The 22186-nt window shown below is 39.7% G+C and overlaps 1 protein-coding gene across 1 annotated transcript in view; it reads right to left on the reverse strand.

Moving 5' to 3' along the window:
* The window catches only part of sf3b3 (splicing factor 3b, subunit 3), an 86017-nt gene that overhangs the window by 38524 nt on the left and 25307 nt on the right, over positions 1-22186 (reverse strand). Inside the window, exons 9-12 of the mRNA XM_060923853.1 lie at positions 17491-17594; positions 14343-14508; positions 4311-4406; positions 4030-4102 (exon numbers count right to left, since the gene is read on the reverse strand). Coding sequence (XP_060779836.1) covers positions 4030-4102; positions 4311-4406; positions 14343-14508; positions 17491-17594 — 439 coding nt within the window. The remainder of the gene's footprint in view (positions 1-4029; positions 4103-4310; positions 4407-14342; positions 14509-17490; positions 17595-22186) is intronic.

Below are 22186 nucleotides of genomic sequence, written 5' to 3' on the forward strand. Positions count from 1 at the left end.
AATGGATAAGAGGTTGAACCACACAAAAGAATTCATGGTGGTTATTAAGCGTAGTTCAAGCAGGTACACTGCTCTTTCATGGTCTTATTCCTGCAAATGAATAAGTAGAAATTGAGATATGTCTCATATGAAAATACAAATTATGTCATGAGGACAAGAGTCCAGGGGACTTTGGTTGCTCTATTTTTTCTGCTGTAATGTGCTTTGCCATTTCCATTAAATACATTTGCAGTGAGGTGACTGTTTTTTTTTTTAACACAGTGTGCCATAGTGTGCTTCACAACACAGATGAATTCATCAATAATGAAATTTGTTGCCAATCATCATCATCCAATTTTACTGACTGTAGTGATGTTGCAGCTCTACTGTATGGTAGGAGTGCAAGTTGAATGGTTATCTATCCATACTGTTGTTAGTAGTGGTAGTAGATTGGTTCTTATTCTATCCACATTCACTGGATGAGCACTCGTGCATTCTGACTGGCTACTTTACTACTAGGCTGTCAGCTCATATACCATGAACAGAGAAAAGCAAAATGGCGGAGCGCTTTGCTGAACCAACCGAGAACGAAATAAAAACACTACTCAAAAACAAAAAAATAGAATAAAAGTATGAGATAGTAAGAACGTATCTCATATCATCTCTAGCCGCTTTATCCTGTTCTACAGGGTCAAGAACGTATCTTTTTTTTCCCAATAATTATTGTAATAGCATTTTTCACAAATTGCTACTCTCATTTCGCCAATTTGTTTACATTCTAAGCGGAAATTATTTTGTCAGACACTTTTATTTAAAGTTATTTATCGAATATGCAAAAAATAAAAATGCTCCATTTCTCAAAATCCAGTGAATGTGGATAGAATTAACCCGTTATTCCCACTCAATCTCGTCGTACATGGCTTATAGACTCCTTTCACATGACGTCACCGCGCCGCGACATTTTGTTAGGCGCCATATTGGAAGACCAAGTACATGCACTCACAATATAAAACAAAGTACGAGCGAGAGTAAAGTGACACGATGGATGATAATTCGGGTTATGTGAGTACATTACCAGTTGCAGAAAGGGCACGGCATGTGGAGAAACTGGCTGTGATTGATGGGTTTGACCCAGATGATAAGACTCAGAAAAAATTATGTGAATCCAAGCACACAGTTTAACGCAAAAGTTCGTTTATATCCCGACCTTGTCAGCTGTCAGATTTATGTTAATGGACCCGGTAAGCTGGCAAATAATATTTATTTTTTTCTTTACCAAATTCTAACAGAAAACGAGAGCGCCCGAAAGGGAAAACCGAGCCGAGCCACCTCACGGCTGTAATGCAAATTGCTTTCCTCCTCCGTATACAAGTGCACTTCCATGGCAGGGAAAAAGAAACTACATTTTGCCGCCTATGTAGTCCCCTATTTAAACAAATAGGAGTCATTCAGGATTCAGCCATGTTTTTGCTCCGTGTTTTTACTCGACCAAAGTTATACAGTATTATGAGCTTTAAATTGCATAAATAAAACCATTTGGTGAAACTTTGAAGAAGAGATTGTACTGGTTTAAAGTTTTTACCTAACGTTTTCATGTCGACTCCAATTAATACACTAGTAGAGTCGATGACTAGTTTAGTAGGCCAAAACTTTTTTCAATTTTTGACTGTACCAGCCTGAAAAAACTTGCGACAGTCAAATGGAAAAAAAGCAAGCTGGTCATGTTTGTACTGGACTAATCTATGACTGATGAGTATAGTAAGTGATACTTGCGTTTGCTTACCTCAAAGTGTCCGCAGATCACGCACAGACTTATCCATTATATCCACAGTTTTTTGCCAAGTCTCACACAGGTTTCTTTCAAGTCTACTGTTGGGCCAATAAATCATAAATAAAACAGCTCAGATTTGTTTGTTTAAGTCGTTTGCCACTCCACTTTATTCTCGTGGGTTCACATACCGCTGCCATTATTTCCATAGATATCTATGGTATTTTCCCCTAATCACGAGTTTGTTGGTCTTCCAAAATGGCGCAGGGTCTGTTTTCTTCCGGTTTCGGGTGACGTCAGTGAAAGGGGTCTATAGCCAGCTCGGTGCTAAGCGGCTCATCGGCTATCAGCTCATGTACGACTCGATTTCGTGGAATAATGCAGGAGACAAGTTAGAGCATAGAAAAACACATTACTGTACAAGTAGAAATTACTGGTGTTCAGCCAATACTAACTTGCTAGCTTCCTCTAAAGCAGTGTTTCGCAAAGTGTGGTCCGCGAGAGACTTCAAGTGGTCCGCGAGGTGATCTACAAATGTAGTCAGCGTTTCAAGATAAGCTAGCGTATGCTTTGTAACATTATTAGAAAGTTAAATTTATCCAATCTTGTTTTTAACAGCAATCAAACGACCCTGTAATTTTCATCATTATTATTATTAAAAAAGCGTTCTGCATCTGAATTTGCACCACATAAAACTTGTAGTGTGCACGTGCTCTTATTCCGCCTCTCGTCTCTAGGCAACAGTCGCCTCACAAATCTCTGCCTCACAGGCAAACAGGCAGGCAGACCTGAAAACAAGCAAACGAAAATTCTGAACATATAAGAGGCTAATCCTAACTAGCTCGTGTTCGTGGCGGATTTTTTTAATTTACTGAAAGTGAAACAACAAGGATGGAGAAGTGGCTGACAGGTTCAGTTAAGAGTTCATTCATGTTCCTCCTAATTTTGAACAACTGATATGAAATGTTCTGATTAACTGTTTGCTGAATTTTAAAACCTCCATTACGTTTGCCTTTAAAACACCATGGAGGATATGGAATGGATAGGCTTTAATGTATTTAGTTAACCATAATTTTTTCAATTAAAAACACCTAATAGTACACATCTCTGTATGGTCTGTGTGTGTGTGTGTGTGTGTGTGTGTGTGTGTGTGTGTGTGTGTGTGTGTGTTGTGTGGGGCGGGGGTGTTGACATTTTTTTTTGGACAAAGTGGTCCTTGGTCTGAAAAACTTTGAGAAACACTGCTCTAAAGCTAGTCTGGTTAACACTCAGACCATGTCACAAGTGAAATATGGTCTGGAATCCGCCTATTGAATTTCTCGTAGGGGAGGTGTGGTTTACGATTGTCAACGGCCGTTTATTGGACGTTGCGAATGTCTATCATTTGGCGTATACGTAGTCTATGGCCAATCATGGCAGTTGTACCCGGTGACGTAGTTAGAGTGACAAAGAGGCGAAGAAGAGAAGGTTTTTTTAAAACAAACTTTTGCTCTAAACTATTCAGAACAGTGTCTAAAGCTTGATCGAAAGTTTGGTTCGTATCGCTCGCCGCCGTGTTAAATGTGATCCGTAAACAGTCCCAAATAAACTACAAGCTTCCGTTTGTCGAGTAGTACGCGTCACCGTCTTTCCACCCCTCCCCACTCTCTGATTGGCTCCCTAACTCAGGCGAGCCTTTAGACCATAGTTTCCATGCTGTCTTTTCAGATCGGAACGATTGTGCAAAGCAGCATGGGATTTCCCAGGCTACTCTAAAGCAATGATATTTTACAAACGTTTGTTCCTAGAGTCAAAACAGAACTATGCAAAAAAGCTTTTAAATACATTGCTCCTCTCTGTTAGAATAATTTACAGAAGGAACTGAAATGCACAGAGCTGGTCACGATGGGGAAATTTAAGTCAACTTTAAAGGATTGAGAAAATAGCGCTACTGATCAATGTGACTGTTCTTAAGTTTGTTCTGGTGTGGATTCTGAAATTTCTATCAGTGATCTTTTATTGCATAGAAATTGGATTTTACAGCATGTTTAATTCCTGTATGTACGTGTTTGTATTTTACTGTTATAACAATGTTTGCTGCTTTCTTGGCCAAGTCACTCTTGGAAAAAGAGATTTTAAGCATAATGAGTTTTTTTTTAAACTTCGTTAAATAAAAGATGATTATATTGATTCAAGATTGGCTTAAAAGGGCTCCTAATGGATAGAACACTTACATTTTTCCCCACATGGGATACACTCAGAGAAAACTCCCCACCCCCACAGAGGTCATAAAGGGCATATACCTTCTACATGCCTCCTCACAGTCCACACAGCATTGGGGTTACCGGGAAGCTCAGAAACCGCCATCTCGGAGACCTACGTGTACAAGTACACACACGTACATGAGATGTTCCGTCAGGCCACATGCATGTACGCAACACGACTGTGTCATAAAAGGTGTCAGACCACAGATGTTTTTAGAATCTTGCCTGCATGCTTACAAATGTGGAAAAAAATTGTAAGCAGGAAGCAAACATTTGACACTTATCTAAACAGACAGACAGGCGCACACACACACACACACCTCCAGACCATGTCTAAGGACCCTTAGCGTAGACCTTGGTCCTCTACCACAAGCCACATACAGCTGAGGTGTGTCCTCGTTGGCCAAATCGGCAATCTGCAGGGGAAAAAAGGGAAACGTCTTAGTGTAGGAGACACATTACAGCAAGCAGCCAGCGTTGCAATTTACCACAGTTCTTCATTTTGCCTGAAACAAAGTGGTCTTTTGCACTCAATCTTATGTTACTGTGTTGCACAACAATGAAAAAATGATTTAAATGATGCTGGGCCAGAAGCACGAGGATGAACGGACACTAAGGGAAAAAATTACTGCAATCATGCATAGCATTTCCAAGCAAATGTCAGAAAGTATTATTTAAGAAAAACTTTGTATACCTGTGTTGAAAACAAACACATCCCAAGTTAATTTGCGTGATACATTTTGCTATATTAATAAAAACAGGGAAAGGCATTATTGTTTAGCGCCTGGTACAAGGGGTAGCAGCTAATTTTTAGTCAAACAAAAGGAGGAGACGTGACAGATTCTAACGTCTTTTGTTTCACTAAAACGTGGCCAACAGCCCTCATATCGGACCAAACAATAACGGTCAGAGCCCTTCCGTTTTACACAAGCACAGGATTGCTGATTCCAGCAAGTACAAGGGTGAAGGGGTCAGTTTATTGACCAACAAATACTGGAGTGATCTGAGTAATGCTACTACTCTCTCCTCTGGAGCATCTGGCATTCACGTGCGGTGCTTTCTACCTGTCCTGGTCGTTTACCTCAATCGCCACTACAGGTGTTTACATGCCTCCGCAAACACATACATACAAACTTGGCTGAAATCCAGGCAACAAAAACATCTGGAGGCTACCCTGGTCACTGCTGGAGGCTCAAGTAAAGGCAATATCAAATCAAAGTCCTTCCCACGCCATGTGGCGCATAGGGCGGTGCCGGTCTCTGTTTCCGTAGCCCTCGGCCTCTTGCCTATTACATACGGTAGCTAGGGTTACAGTTGGGGGCTCGTCCTCTGGTAACCGTGAGAGTTTGACTCCCCACTTGCATCTGCATTGCAGCGTGCCTTGCCAGACGGCAGTAGGTACCATTTTTACGATGGTCTTTGGTATGACCCGACCGTGAGTAGAACTCGTGATCTCCCGATCGAGAGGCGGACACGCCAACCACTAGGACAACTTGTGGTTAAAGGCAATATGTGGCGTCATGAAAAGCATCACTAAGACCAAGGAGATGGTTGCGGACTTCAGGGGACAGCAGGGAGGAAACTATATCTCTCTTAACATCTACAATCACTCCTGTAGAAAGGATGGCCAGCTTCAACTATTTCGGTGTGCACATCAGCGAAGACCTCTCCTGGTCACTCCACATCATAATCAAGAAAAAGCAGGGCAATGGCTTTGCCACCTCAGGCAATTCCAAAACGTCAAGGTCTCTGTTCATATTCAAAGGACATTCTATTCATACGCTTTCGAGAGCACTGATTCAACAACTGCTCCATCCTAAACTATAACCCCTGCAGAAGGAAGGTCAGGTTATAGGCTCAGAAAAATCAAAGACACGTCCTACTCCAGGTATGGTATGTGTAGATCGCTGAGGTTTGCAGCCACACACCTAACACAGAAAAGCTCAGGGGGAGCTTCTACCCACGGTTAGGGTAGGGTACAGAAACCCAGGGACAATATGGCACCGGTTCTTATACTGGACTTAAAGTGCATATTACGGGTAAATTCAGGAGCAAGATCAATGTAATTCTCCTATTTTATATTAAACTTTGGTCAAATATCTGTCACATTTTGTGCAATTTTTTTTACCTTGCGCAATACCAGAAAAATTCAGTTGAAATCAAGCCATTTGAGGCGAATTGGTCCGCCTCTGAAAAAACTTGCCATTTGGATTTCCTGGGAAACATTGATTTTCGTGACGTCGCGTGCGGGACGCCTCCCTCTGAATCCTACGTCAGAGCTGGTTTGTTTATGAGAAAACGACCTGATGGTTTTCTGCAAATTTCTTCAACGTTATCGCATAATTATTAAAATGGTTAACAGATGTGTCGTAGGAGGGTGTAGCAACACCAATCATGATGGGATTAGTACTCATTGTTTTCCAAAAGACCGGACAATGAGAGAGAAATGGGAGCGCTTGGTCTACACAGGCTGTGCACTGAAACCGTGCAAAGCTCGTGCAGCCTGCTGGCGCTTCCGCAGGTGACGTCACGAATCTGGCTCCAGACTCTCTTGGGATTTTTCCAAATGTGTTTTGTTATTTTATTATATTTTTAAACAAGTATATGGAAGAGGAAGTATGTTAAAGGAGGATGATGAGGGATAAATCTATAAATAGAATAGGGTTGATTGTTATATTAGCACTAACTTAGTATATGGTATATATTTATTTATGGGGATAGTTTATATATTTATAGGGATAGGTATGTAGTAGATATTTATTTTTGTAATTATATATTTATATAGATATTTATGAAGTGTATATGGTATGTAGTATATATTTATTTTGTAATTATATATTTATATAGATATTCATGAAGTGTATATATGGTATATATTTTTATAGGTGTATTAATGTAGTTTGGATTTCGGGGTAGTTAAAAAGGAGTGGGGAAATTAAAAAAAGTATTGTACTTCTTCACACTCCTTTTTTTGAACAATGTGCGGTGTTTTGTAATGTCTTAGCTCTATGTTTTTTTTTTATTTCTCGTTTTCTTTCTTTTGTATGTACAAATAGTTACATATATTTTTTATACATGTTCTAAATAAATAAATACAATTTTCTGCTGTAGACAGATGGCCTTGTGCAAAATTACCCTTCTGGATGAGTGTGTAAAGGGACATGCTTTCATAAAAAAAAAACCACGAAATTGGTCCAGAATATGCACTTTAATTGCAACACAGGGCTCAGTGCCCGATTTCATCGTCACTGAACACTCAGACAAACAATATAAACAGTATAAACACTAGATAAGAACTAGACAATATCCATTGTGGATCTGAGTGTCATTTTCCAATATCTTCTAGTGAGTCTTATTCCCCACTACTACAACCTTCAGAATGTGGAAATCTCAACTTCTGCATTTTTAGTGGTTTATTTTTATATAAAAAATTTTTTTTAATATTCCTGTACTTCTGTAAGTTTGTGTATTGCACTTGAGCCTTACATCCCACTGTACTGCATCCAAACACTAATTATTATATAAAATATTTTCGTCCCCCGAAAATATTTTAATAACATAACACGCAAAACCCTACATTCTAGTGCATTTTAGTACTTATTTTCACTAAAACAAGTTATAATTTTTAAGCCTTTTTCTTTCATGTACATTAATGATTAACATGTCAAAAATACCAAATTTAATTCCCCTCGTTAATGAGTAATTTTCAGGAGTGCATTTAGAAAACGCGGTGATTTTCCTGCTACACAGTTCATTACTTTGAAAAAATATCAGACAGTTGAAGGTAAACTCAGCAAAATCCCTAAACAGCGCTGTTAAAAAGTAAAGGTCTGTTAGAGTTTCTAAAGCTTTCAGGTTTCAATGTTGGGGACGTTGAGCTTTGTTTATCAATCTTTTAGTAGAGTTGTGCGTTTGCAGAAGCTAAAGTGAACTAAAAATTTCCAATTCATATTTATGCGAGTTGAAGCCAATTGTTTACATTAGTTCGTATTGTCTGTAAATTTAAACACCAATGAATACCAAATTTCTCATGTAAATCAGGGGAGCAGGGTGTGTGTGTCACACACACTGACTGGCAGCCTGAGTAGATTATGTAACAAAAAATAATTCCCATTGCTAGCTTTAGGTAGCTTAGAAACCGGCTCTTCCATTATTGCTGTTTCTTCCACGTTTTCTTGATGTTGTGTTCTAGAAACGGCACTAAAACTTAAACTTCAAAAACACAAAATGCAACTTTGATGGAAAAAAATATATATATAATAAATTGCTTACCTCTCTTCACGTCGAAAGAAGGAGGAAAGTTTTGCTTGTTTTGACATGGCCAATTAATAACACGCGAAAATACTTGTAATTCGCAACTAAAAAGACTGCAGCTACACTGGCAGCTTGAACATGCTTTCTAGTGCGATCGTGTTGCGCTTGTGCAGAACGGTGTCAGTCCTGCGCGCCTTAGCACATGCACCTGAACGTGACAGTGATTTTTATTTTTTATTTTTAAAGACTCCAACTTATTGTCATTAAAGGTGGGGGACACAAATTTCATTCATTATATGCAAAAGTTCAGAGTAAAAGAATTCGTTATAGCAGGGTTGCAGTGTATTACATTACTGTATGAATACAGTAGTTAGTTATTTATTTATAGAACATTTTATTAATGATTATTAATGATATTCCTAAAAGACAGGAATAAAACTTCATATTATTTAACCTGTGAACACTGCTTGCTTTCTTTTTGTCCAACATCCCATCTCTCAGCTTCAACTCTAACAAGATTATGAAAGTTCCCATTGCAATGTGCACACAAGACTTTCTCTTTCTTGAGAGCATGTTTATAATTATGGTCTTTATCACTGCTAGATGACTCACTCATTCAAGAGGCTACTGAGTCACAGCATGAAACGAGCACAAAACGGAACACAGCATATTAAAAAATTCGCATCGGAATCTGTGCATACTTTGTGTTTCTCACATCACAATTTCATGTATCTGGTGTGCAAAGGCCCTTAGGCTTCAACCAGTTTACTTGGGACAAACTGATTATGCTTTTAATTTGGCAATAAACAATATACAGGTAGTTGTCGACTTACGACCTATGCGACTTACGACCGTCTGGTTATGACTGGCAAGTGTTTCCCAGCTGAGCGTACGACAGTTTCCGCCCCAGCTCCCGGCAGCGCCTCTCGCCACGTACAACAGTTTCCGCCCCAACTCCAGGCACATGCGCAGTCTCTCTTGCGCTCCCTCGAGCACTCCGTCATACAGTTTCCGCCCCAGCTCCTGGTTTATGAAACAAGCAAATGCTCCTGCCAACCCGAGCACTGCAACAGCTGATGATGACGTAGACGATCTACAGCCAAGCACCAGTGATGCCAGCGGTCACTAAATTTTGTATTTTGCTCTGTTTTACATTTGTATTTTGGTATGTCTCATCTCATCTCATTATCTCTAGCCGCTTTATCCTGTCCTACAGGGTCGCAGGCAAGCTGGAGCCTATCCCAGCTGACTACGGGCGAAAGGCGGGGTACACCCTGGACAAGACGCCAGGTCATCACAGGGCTGAAACATACTGTAGACACAGACAACCATTCACACTCACATTCACACCTACGGTCAATTTAGAGTCACCAGTTAACCTAACCTGCATGTCTTTGGACTGTGGGGGAAACCGGAGCACCCAGAGGAAACCCACGCGGACACGGGGAGAACATGCAAACTCCACACAGAAAAGCCCTCGCCGGCCACAGGGCTCGAACCCGGACCTTCTTGCTGTGAGGCGACAGTGCTAACCACTACACCACCGTGCCGCCCATTTTGGTATGTTTTAAACTAAAATGTTTTCTATTTTTCACACCTGTATTTCGTATTTTTTGTTTTGCACATATTAAGTGAATTGTACTGTACGCAGTGTTTGACTTAAACCAAATAATGAGCCAAGGTAATGAAATAAGAAAATGTTGATAAAAGAAGACTTTAAGATGATTACAATATCATTACACATCACAATATACTTGCGTTCATTTAACATAGGCCGACTTACGACCAGATCGGTTTACGACCGGTCAGTCGTAACCAAACACAGTCGTAAGTCGACGACTACCTGTAAACTGAAAATGAATGTTTTGGACAATGGTTTACTTTATAAATGAGGTTCCACATTAGATTAAGCCATGATATTATTTACTATTGTTAAAGTCAATCTCAAGTCACGACATGAACAGAAAACCAACATCATAACTATCTTAGCTGTCCAATCATTAATAAACAGTTGAGAAACCACTTCAGCGCACATGCCAAAGTCCGCTGGGAGGAATTTTTCTACTTGGAGAACATGATGTTCAAAATGCGCGGTCACAGGTTCCCCCCCCCCCCCCCCCCCCCCCCAATACTGAATACGGTGTGAACAAATCCTAACTTCTGGCAGGGAAAAGGATCTCTGAAGCAATAAATCATCGAAGAGACATGATTAGACTAATCATAACTATACTGCAGAGGTGGACAGTAACGAAGTACATTTACTTGAGTACTGTACTTACAGTGGTGCTTGAAAGTTTGTGAACCCTTTAGAATTTTCTATATTTCTGCATAAATATGACCTAAAACATCGGATTTTCACACAAGTCCTAAAAGTAGATAAAGAGAACCCAGTTAAACAAATGAGACAAAAATATTATACTTGGTCATTTATTTATTGAGGAAAATGATCCAATATTACATATCTGTGAGTGGCAAAAGTATGTGAACCTTTGCTTTCAGTATCTGGTGTGACCCCCTTGTGCAGCAATAACTGCAACTAAACGTTTGCGGTAACTGTTGATCAGTCCTGCACACCGGCTTGGAGGAATTTTAGCCCATTCCTCCATACAGAACAGCTTCAACTCTGGGATGTTGGTGGGTTTCCTCACATGAACTGCTCGCTTCAGGTCCTTCCACAACATTTCCATTGGATTAAGGTCAGGACTTCGACTTGGCCATTCCAAAACATTAACTTTATTCTTCTTTAACCATTCTTTGGTAGAACGACTTGTGTGCTTAGGGTCGTTGTCTTGCTGCATGACCCACCTTCTCTTGAGATTCAGTTCACGGACAGATGTCCTGACATTTTCCTTTAGAATTCGCTGGTATAATTCAGAATTCATTGTTCCACCCCCCCTTTACCACCTCTTTTACATAATCCACACAGTGCCTTAGTGTAAGTTCTGTGGGTTCCTGACTGCTTATTTGTATGTGTGCTTGTATATATGAATGTCTGAATATGTATATTTGATTTAATTTATTTAATGTATTTAATTGGGAGTGGATATTTGTTTTTATTTTGTCTTATTTGCTTGTAATCTTAATTTGGCTATAATGTTTACAATTGTCATCTACAGCTGGATAGAGAAAAGTGAATATACTGGAATGCTGTCACTGAAAACCCAATAAAAAATAAGTTTAAAAAAAAAAAAATCATTGTTCCATCAATGATGGCAAGCCGTCCTGGCCCAGATGCAGCAAAACAGGCCCAAACCATGATACTACCACCACCATGTTTCACAGATGGGATAAGGCCTTATGCTGGAATGCAGTGTTTTCCTTTCTCCAAACATAACACTTCTCATTTAAACCAAAAAGTTCTATTTTGGTCTCATCCGTCCACAAAACATTTTTCCAATAGCCTTCTGGCTTGTCCATGTGATCTTTAGCAAACTGCAGACGAGCAGCAATGTTCTTTTTGGAGAGCAGTGGCTTTCTCCTTGCAACCCTGCCATGCACACCATTGTTGTTCAGTGTTCTCCTGATGGTGGACTCATGAACATTAGCCAATGTGAGAGAGGCCTTCAGTTGCTTAGAAGTTACCCTGGGGTCCTTTGTGACCTTGCCAACTATTACACACCTTGCTCTTGGAGTGATCTTTGTTGGTCGACCACTCCTGGGGAGGGTAACAATGGTCTTGAATTTCCTCCATTTGTACACAATCTGTCTGACTGTGGATTGGTGGAGTCCAAACTCTTTAGAGATGGTGTTGTAACCTTTTCCAGCCTGATGAGCATCAACAACGCTTTTTCTGAGGTCCTCAGGAATCTCCTTTGTTTGTGCCATGATACACTTCCACAAACATGTGTTGTGAAGATCAGACTTTGATAGATCCCTGTTCTTTAAATAAAACAGGGTGCCCACTCACACCTGATTGTCATCCCACTGATTGAAAACACCTGACTCTAATTTCACCTTCAAATTAACTGCTAACCCTAGAGGTTCACATACTTTTGCCACTCACAGATATGCAATATTGGATCATTTTCCTCAATAAATAAATGACCAAGTATAATATTATCTCATTTGTTTAACTGGGTTCTCTTTATCTACTTTTAGGACTTGTGTGAAAATCTGATGATGCTTTAGGTCATATTTATGCAGAAATATAGAAAATTCTAAAGGGTTCACAAACTTTCAAGCACCACTGTAAATACACTGAGTATCTGTACTTTACTTGAGGTTTTTTTTTTGGAAACTTCTGATTTTAACTTCACTACATTTGAAAGACAAATATCGTACTTTTCACTCCACTACATTTCTATCAAGGTCCTCGTTACTATGAAGCAGCTTTGAAAGTGGATTTTTTTTTATTTTCTAAAACGTGATTGGTTTTTTCTCAGGTGACACTGAGACAGTCTATCAGTAATCATTAGGGTCACGTCACATCCATAGACTATAAAATCAAGTTCAGTGATTTCTCTGTAGCATTATTTGAACACAATCAGTTGATGGCAGAATGGAAGGAGGCGGTTCTTCTGGAGAATGCACGCACCTATGGCCCATGAACCCATGTTTCAGTTTTCTGAAAGGATTAAAGATTCGTTTCGTTTTAAATGTTTGCCAAAAACGAACCACATCACGGCCTACAAAAACTCACCGTCCAACCTGCAGAAACATATTGAGGTCTGTAAACATTTTATTCCAAGAGAAAGCTTGCAATGAAGTTGTCTGTGCTTTTAGAGCTAGTGATAACGTTGCAATAGCTGTGCAGTCTGGTTAGTCAAATGACTTTCTATGGATTTGCTCGCCAAGTTGCCATAGCCTTGTCCACGGCTAACATTTACACATGGCTAGTTAAGTTGGACACAGTTAGCATGTAAAAACGGAGTTATGCCTACATGAATAACATTAACTTATCTCAAGTCCTTTCAGAAATGTGTTTGAGCATAATCTTGCCAAATAAACAGAATGTAGAAATCTTTCTTTTCTAGTAGCATTAGCTACCCAATATGATTGAGTTTGAAAAGAGTTTGCTAGCATGTCAGGTGGAGCTTCACTGACTAGCTAGCTTAACGTTAAACCACCACGATGGCACAGCATGCACTCATTTTGTGAATTCACATTTCTGTCTTTGGTAACGGCATTAGGTTTTGTAAGCGTTGTGGCAATAATACAACAACGCGTTGACAGAAAAGGTACTTTTAATACTTAAGTATTTTTAAAAGCAAGCACTTCAGTACTTTAACTTACAGTAACTCATTCCTTATGAAATACTTCAATTTTTTTCAGGTCACGTTTTGACGGAATACTTTTTGTGAAAATCACGAATTTAATAGGTACATTCAGTTAAATGTCTCTATCTCCATAACAAATTATTTTAGAGGTAGAAAAGTATACATTTACCGAGTCCTTGAAACCTATACTTTCTAAATATGGAATTATTTTTGTATAATTCTGAAGTAGGTAGGTTTCACAAGCATCAGTCATAATATTATAATACTATAATAATATTATAGCAGTCTATTCCTGCTATAATAAACCTTCCCTACACGGGTTTCCCGCTAATTATAATATCAAAATGTGGTCTATGTGCAGTCCTCTACAGCTCTGATTGGTGAAATTCACGTGTACTGCTTTATGGGAGTTTCCGAGGGAATTCCGTATGACGTCACCAAAGCCGATAGTACCGGCTTTCCGTAGGGAATGGGAAAATTCGCCGAGCCGCTGTCAGCGGCTTGCCGTAGGGAATGAGTTAAGTAAAAATTTGACTGGACAACTTTCAATTGTATCGGAGTAACATTTGACCAGCGGAATTTGTACTTTGACTTCAGTAATAAAAGTTGGGTGCTTTGTCCACCTCTGCTATACTGTTTATTCTGTAGTTCCTAATGAGGCTGGAATACCAAACCGTTCGAGCATGGATAATACTGGTAACAATTTTGTTACTCTCATCACTGTAGGTATTACCTTTTGACCTTCCACATAAATGATGTTTCGCTTAAGCCATTACCGAACCTATACACAACCACAAGTTACCCAATTTTACAGACTGAAGGAAGGAAAACCCCGAATGTACATACAGATTGCGTACAAACAACCTTATACCACTAACTTACCTGGCAGGACATGATAGGGGAAAGATTCTCCTGTTCATCTACAAGTACCAGGTTCTTAAGGGGTCGTGGCTGGAAGAAAAAGGTGTCTCCTTCCTCCAGAGGCATGGCAGAAGAGAACTCTGGTTCGTCATCATCATCTCCCAAGTGGGCTATCTGATACAGATAACTAAAGGACAGACAGACACGTTATTGATCCTGAAGGAAATGTAGGCATCCTTGGCATGACACATACTTAATACAAACAAAAACAAAAGAGCAAAAAACATGACAAAAATAAACCTGTCTGATGGAAAGAGCCATGTCATGTTACAATTATTTTTCCGGTTCATCGCAAATGCATGCGTATACTTTATAAACATCATTGCACCTATTATTATCTCTACCCTACGCACACAAACTTGTAGTTTAAGTCTCCGTATACTCAGGACTCGAAATTCGTATATTTTTTCACCAGCCAGCCGGACTAGTTACCTTCCAAAGTAACTCGCCAAACAGAAAATCAACTAGCCAAAATTTGTTCATGTATGAATTTTACTTCTGTCAAAAATAACACAAAAGAGAGTAGTTACCATTGTTCATGACTAATGTGCATTTATTTCAAGAACCGGAGTATTTTGATACTATTGTTAAATACATAAATGAGAACAACACAGAGCACCATAATATAATATCAACAAATAATAATGGACTTTTTCCCCCCATCAGCGAGGGGGTGGGGGGGTGTCTGCAGGTTGTGATGTCTGTAAACCAATCAGGATGCTCTTTGTCTAGCATGTGTTACATGAACAGGCACACGCGCAGTCTCTCTCGCTCTCCCTCGCGGACTCTGTCATATGCGCGATGCAGACATTAATGTTTCACGTGCACGCTCTTGCTCGCTTGCTCTAGATTCCGGGAGATATTATCCAATTTGCGGGCATCAGGGAGCCATGATCAACATGTGGGAGACTCCCGGAACTTCCGGGAGACTTGGGATGTCTGTTATATGCATGCGCAGTAGTGAAAAAATGACAGCCTGACCGTCCTGCCGATAAACACATCGATTAATACAGAGACGGCACATGCTTAATATGTGGCAGCTTTAGTTGATGGTGTGTCTGAATCTTCGCTTCATATATCTTTTTTATTTTCAACTAGCCAGCTGGGCTGGCTAGTGACAGGAATTACCCGCCAAATGACAAATTAAGTCGCCTCGGGCGACCGGACCACGGCAAATTTCGAGCCCTGCGTATACTAAACTGAGACTTAAATTTGAGATGAACCAGAAAAATAATTGGAAAGAGCCATGTCATGAGATAACTGAAAATGTTCAGCACATCACTAACATTCAGCTAAACAATACAGAAACTGCCAAGGGCTATATTGTGCAAGATCATCTCTACATGTGCTGGGAGAACGGAAAGGTTAAGTGCAGTCAAAAATGATACTTGATCATGTGATTAAATATGCTTTTTCATTTCCCTGAGCAGTTAATAAAACACGTGTTAAAACTCCAATATAGATATATTAAACTTAAGCAGAAGGCACATAACTGGTCATTTCCTTCCGGATTAATAAAAAAAGTTTCCTGATTCTTATTGAAGCTTAGTCAAAACTTACAGAAAATTATCATCAAGTGATGAGAGGATTTACCCTGAATAACTTCTCGCTCTGCTTATGGTCTAATTAAAACTTCTTTTTATCGATCATCTATGCATTTTACACAAGGAATGTTAAATTTCAGTTTTAACCTTAAACTTTTCCCATTTTCATATTCATGAAAGATGGACAAGAATTTATAACGCTGTCTAAACCTTTTTATAGCCTGCAGCCACCACCTCCATTTATTACTCTGAAAAGGGTTCTGTCAATTTTTAACTTCTTGCAAGATGAGTAACTGTTTCAACAACTCTACTATACACAGCGCACAGGCATTCAAACTGGAGTTAAAATCATTATCAGATGTGGGACTAAAACTACGGGTGTCGGATTCCGCCATTTCAAGACATTTTTGTTTACAAACATGAAGGAGTCCACTGCTTTAGCGTTCTAAATGTTATGCTTTGTAGACAAGTATAAACATAATGAAGCATAAACAGGAACAAACATACCAAATCCGTTCCTTTAAGCAGGCAAAAAAAAATTGTTGATGGTTACGCAAAGTTGTTGTTTTTTTTACATCACTATGAAACCCCCTTTTCACACACTGTGTAATTCTGACTTGCGCTTGTAAAAAAGTTCCCCATTTCCGATGTACATGCAGTGTACAGCCCCAACAGTTTTCATAAATACTTTTAACAATAGTTTTGTTTTTTTTTTGAGTGAAGTAACTGAAGTTTGGTTTTGTCAAAAATAGTAATCGATGCTAATTATCTTTCATACAGTTGAGGTTAAAGTCAGTACCACGATGAAGCTTTGAATGAACAAGCTTCGGCCATTAAGACAATTACAATATTGCTTCATCCTATTAAACATTTACAGAACAAAAGTTTTTTTTTTTAGGTTTTTGGGTGACCAATCAATAAAAGAAATAGAAAGTCATGTTGTCTATTTTTCTTTCACTCTGTTGCATTTTACTCTGTGACATCCGCATCAGCTATTTTCTACGAAACATTATTACACTGTTGTGGTTGCCAAACTTTAATCCATGACCTCAGTAAACTGCAAAAAAAAAAAAAAAGGTATCTTAGCAAGTGAAAATATCTTGAATAGTTGAACCGATCTAGCATTTCCTATCAGAAGAATACAAGACACCAATTCTGAGATTATTAAACCTAGTTCTAGATTGCAACCAGGTTAGTCTAAGATGTCTTACCAAGTAAAAATATCTGTCCATGCAGCAAAATAATTTCACTAGTATGAAGTAATTTGATCCTCAAATTCAGTTTTAAATTTTTTTGCGGTGTGCTAGCTTTTTTTTTTTCCAGTTGTGCTGCAACATTTGAAACTTTTCTAGAACTGGTGTGGCCTGCTCAAACCATTTACCACGCTATAAAAGAGAAGTGTTTACAATAAGTAATGGGTCACAGTGAAAATAGTGAGAAAACCACAGAGCTTTAAAAAACAAAATTATATATATTAGTTTACAAGAAACAAACAGGAAATTTTCAGTAAACGCAATTTCAGTTAACCTCTGTTGCCAGACTTGTGGCTGTATTTTGCAACTTACTGGTTTCCAAACTCTGATGACACGAATAGGAAGCCGGTCTTCAACACACACATTGCAGTGGCGACAGGGATGGTGTCAAAATATTTCATCCTGATCTCAGTGACCTAGAAGAGATAACACTATTTGCATGAGAGTTTTAAATGTATACAAATTGACAGGCTGTTTTCGTTACTATTCGCCCATTTCCCAAATCCCAGCATGCACTGTGCACTGGGAACTTCCGGTGGCTCGGTTCATGTTGCTGATAACGGTACAAAAACAAATACTGGGCTATAAAATCATTTTCTATGTTCAAGTATTGAATGTAAGCTGTAATTTGATGTTATTAGATTGCCTTTATTTGTCTAGTTGCTGGTTCCATGGTATTTTTCGTTGGCACAGAAGCTTTTAATCGGTCATCCTTATATTATCGCATTCTCTTTGGCGCTGACTGACCGCACTGCCACTGCATTCTGCAGACTCCACTGACTGACAGTACAGCTTTCACCCCGTCTGTTCAGTCAGAGTCAGTGATGAAATTTCTTTGAACATTTCTATGTCAGACCAGCAGACTGATGCACATCTGATGTCAGTCGGGTGACAGGTTTAATAGGATCCGAGAATAAATGTCTGAATTCTGGTCTGCTTCACACCCATACAAATGGATGCGATCTCTTCAATTCATGACGTGAAATCATCAGTAACTAGATTGCATTTCCACAGAGAAAATGCAAAGTGTGCTTGCTGAGCTGTAGCAGAACAGCTATCATGCTAAAAGCTAGCATGCCAACATGCTAACAAGTAGCATGCTAACAGCTAGCATACTAACATGCTAACAGCATACTAACATGCTAAAAGCTAGCATGTTAACATGTTAATGCTAACATGCTAATAGATAATATGCTAACCGCTAGCATTCTAACATGCTAATGATTAATATGCTATTTGTTAAAATTCTAACACTTTAAGGCTAATATGCTGACAGCTATCATGCTAACAGGCTAATGGCTAGTATGTTAACTTTTAACATGCTGAAGGTGACATGCTAACAGCTAACATGCTAACAGTTAGCATGCTAACATGCTCAGGCGAACTCGCTAACAGCAAACATGCGAACTCTGTATGCTACCATGCTAATCCTAACATGTTAACAGCTCTCATGATAACATGCTAATGGTGAACATGCTAACAACAGGCATGATATCGTAATGGGTAACATGCTAACATGGTAACACGTGAATGCTTAAATGCTAATTGCTATCGTGTGTGCGTGTAAGTATTCCTAATAAAGTGGCCATTGAGTTGAAGTTGATTTGCTGTCAAAGTTTCAAATGAGCAGATCCTTGCCAAATGCATCATCACCTATGGGGGAAGGGAGGAATGACTCAGTCAAGCTTCCATTGATTAGCGGCAAAATGGAGAAAAAATGGACGGATGAAAGGCAAGACAAAGACGAGTGCGGGTCAGAACCGATATCATGTGTGTGATGGGTGATTTGGCCTGAGGTGCCGTATGAAGTTTGGTGGAAGTGTGGTGAAGTGTTACTGAGCAAAACTCCCTTCATTTGAATGGGGCCAAAAATCAATGTAAGCCTATGGAGGTAAAAAGAGATGCGTGAAAACCAAGGAAAAGACGAGTGCAGGTCTCAGATGAGGGGGTGGATCTGTGCAGGGACTTGGCCTGAGCCAACAAGTGAAGTTTCTTGAAGTTTGGTCAGTTGGTTAAAAAAAATTGATGGAGAGTGAAAGTTTTTCTCCTGGAACACCATTCATTTTCAATGGGGCCAAAAATCAATGCAAGCCTATGGAGGAAAAAGGGATGAGTAAAAAGAAAGGAAAAATATGAGTGCGGGTCAGAACCGATTGCATGTATGTGTCAGGGGAGTTGGCCTGAAGTATCACATGAGGTTTGGTGCATCTGCAATGGAGCGTATCCGAGTAGGACGATTCGATTCATGAGCCCTATTCATTCTCTATGGGAAAAAAACAAAAGAAAAACGACAAGAACAAGAGAACGGGCACATTGATCCAAAAGCCGTATACAAGCACACTACACCACTTCGGACCAGACGTCTCAGAGTTGGAACGGTGTCTCTATCTCGAACACCCTAGGAGGAGTAGTGGATCCAAAAAACATGTCGGAATAAGGCAGAATAAGTAAACTGTAAGCCTCGGTCACAACCGGCCGTACGTGCTCCTACGGCCGGTCTACGTACAAAAAACGCAAGAAACGCACAGAGGTCACGCGTGTGACGTGCTGATTTTCGAGCCGTAGACTGGTCATGTCAAACAAACTCTACGGGCGCTTACATTTTTTTCAGGTTGCAAGACAAACTTACGGCCAACGTGCGTCTTTCTCCATGAACAAAAAAACCGCAGCGATTTGGGAAACGCCAAAAATCGCACGGCCAAAAACTCGTACATCCGGTTGTGACCTAGGCTTAAGAAGAACAATAGTGTGCTTGAGCAAGCACACTAATTACTTTCCAAATATTTTATTCACCACCGTGGACCACTGGGATCAATGTAGAATATTTCTGGTTGCACCAGAAAGCAGCAGAGGTAAAAGGCATTAAAATTAGAGTCAAATGCACAAGCAGCTAGCGGCTAAGATGATTGTTGCTCGGCCTCAGCTAAGCATTAAACGTTTAACATACAATCTATATCATAGGATTTATTTCTCATTGGATGTCTGCTCGTACAATTAGATTATAATAGTGAGCACCACAGAATGCAGTGGCAGTGCAGTCAGCGACAAAGACAAAGTGATCATAATGACCGATTAGCTTCTGTGCTGACGAAAAATACCATTGAACCAGTAACTCGACAAACTAGAACTGTGAGTAAACTCACTATAGAATACCCCCTGCTTACGAGCTGGTCATCATATACTGCCATATATAAGGGAATAAGTTGAATCATCTCCCCTTTGAAACACGAGACCAGGATTGTTTTCCTTTATGCACATCTTCAAGTGGTATACTGTAACTGTGTAAAGTTTCATCAAAATCCATCAAACTGTTTAGGAGGAGTTGTGCTCACAAGACACATGGACAGACAGGGTGATTACTATAATAAGACAGACAGACAAACATCACATTTCAGCTTACATTCGATATTTGAACACCGGAAATGATTTTATAGCCCAATATTTGTTTTTGTACCATTATCAGCAATGTGAGCTGAGCCATCGGAAGTTCCCAGCGCGCAATGCATGCTGGGATTTGGGAAAGGGGTGAAGTAGAGGTCAGATGCCAACATTCTCTTCAGCATTAGTCAGAGAACAGGCATGAAGGTACAGTGGTGCTTGAAAGTTTGTGAACCCTTTAGAATTTTCTATATTTCTGCATAAATGACTGAAAACATCATCAGATTTTCACGCAAGTCCTAAAAGTAGATAAAGAGAACCCAGTCAAACAAATGAGGCAAAAATATTATACTTGGTCATTTATTTATTGAGGAAAATGATCCAATATTACATATCTGTGAGTGGCAAAAGTATGTGAACCTTTGCTTTCAGTATCTGGTGTGACCCCCTTGTACAGCAATAACTGCAACTAAACGTTTCCGGTAACTGTTGATCAGTCCTGCACACCGGCTTGGAGGAATTTTAGCCCATTCCTCCATACAGAACAGCTTCAACTCTGGGATGTTGGTGGGTTTCCTCACATGAACTGCTCGCTTCAGGTCCTTCCACAATATTTTGATTGGATTAAGGTCAGGACTTTGACTTGGCCATTCCAAAACATTAACTTTATTCTCCTTTAACCATTCTTTGGTAGAACGACTTGTGTGCTTAGGGTCGTTGTCTTGCTGCATGACCCACCTTCTCTTGAGATGGACAGATGTCCTGACATTTTCCTTTAGAATTCGCTGCTATAATTCAGAATTCATTGTTCCAGCAATGATGGCAAGCTGTCCTGGCCCAGATGCAGCAAAACAGGCCCAAACCATGATACTACCACCACCATGTTTCACAGATGGGATAAGGTTCTTATGCTGGAATGCAGTGTTTTTCCTTTCTCCAAACATAACGCTTCTCATTTAAAGCAAAAAGTTCTATTTTGGTCTCATCTGTCCACAAAACATTTTCAATAGCCTTCTGGCTTGTCCACGTGATCTTTAGCAAACTACAGACGAGCAGCAATGTTCTTTTTGGAGAGCAGTGACTTTCTCCTTGCAACCCTGCCATGCACACCATTGTTGTTCAGTGTTCTCCTGATGGTGGACTCATGAACATTAACATTAGCCAATGTGAGAGAGGCCTTCAGTTGCTTAGAAGTTACCCTGGGGTCCTTTATGACCTCGCCGACTATTACACGCCTTGCTTTTGGAGTGATCTTTGTTGGTCGACCACTCCTGGGGAGGGGAACAATGGTCTTGAATTTCCTCCATTTGTTCACAATGTGTCTGACTGTGGATGGGTGGAGTCCAAACTCTTTAGAGATGGTTTTGTAACCTTTTCCAGCCTGATGAGCATCAACAACGCTTTTTCTGAGGTCCTCAGAAATCTCCTTTGTTCGTGCCATGATACACTTCCACAAACATGTGTTGTGAAGATCAGATGTTGATAGATCCCTGTTCTTTAAATAAAACATTGTGCCTACTCACACCTGATTGTCATCCCACTGATTGAAAACACCTGACTCTAATTTCACCTTCAAATTAACTGCTAATCCTAGAGGTTCACATACTTTTGCCAGTCACAGACATGTAAT

This window comes from Neoarius graeffei, chromosome 6 (genome assembly GCF_027579695.1).
Source record: "Neoarius graeffei isolate fNeoGra1 chromosome 6, fNeoGra1.pri, whole genome shotgun sequence".
NCBI lineage: Eukaryota > Metazoa > Chordata > Actinopteri > Siluriformes > Ariidae > Neoarius > Neoarius graeffei.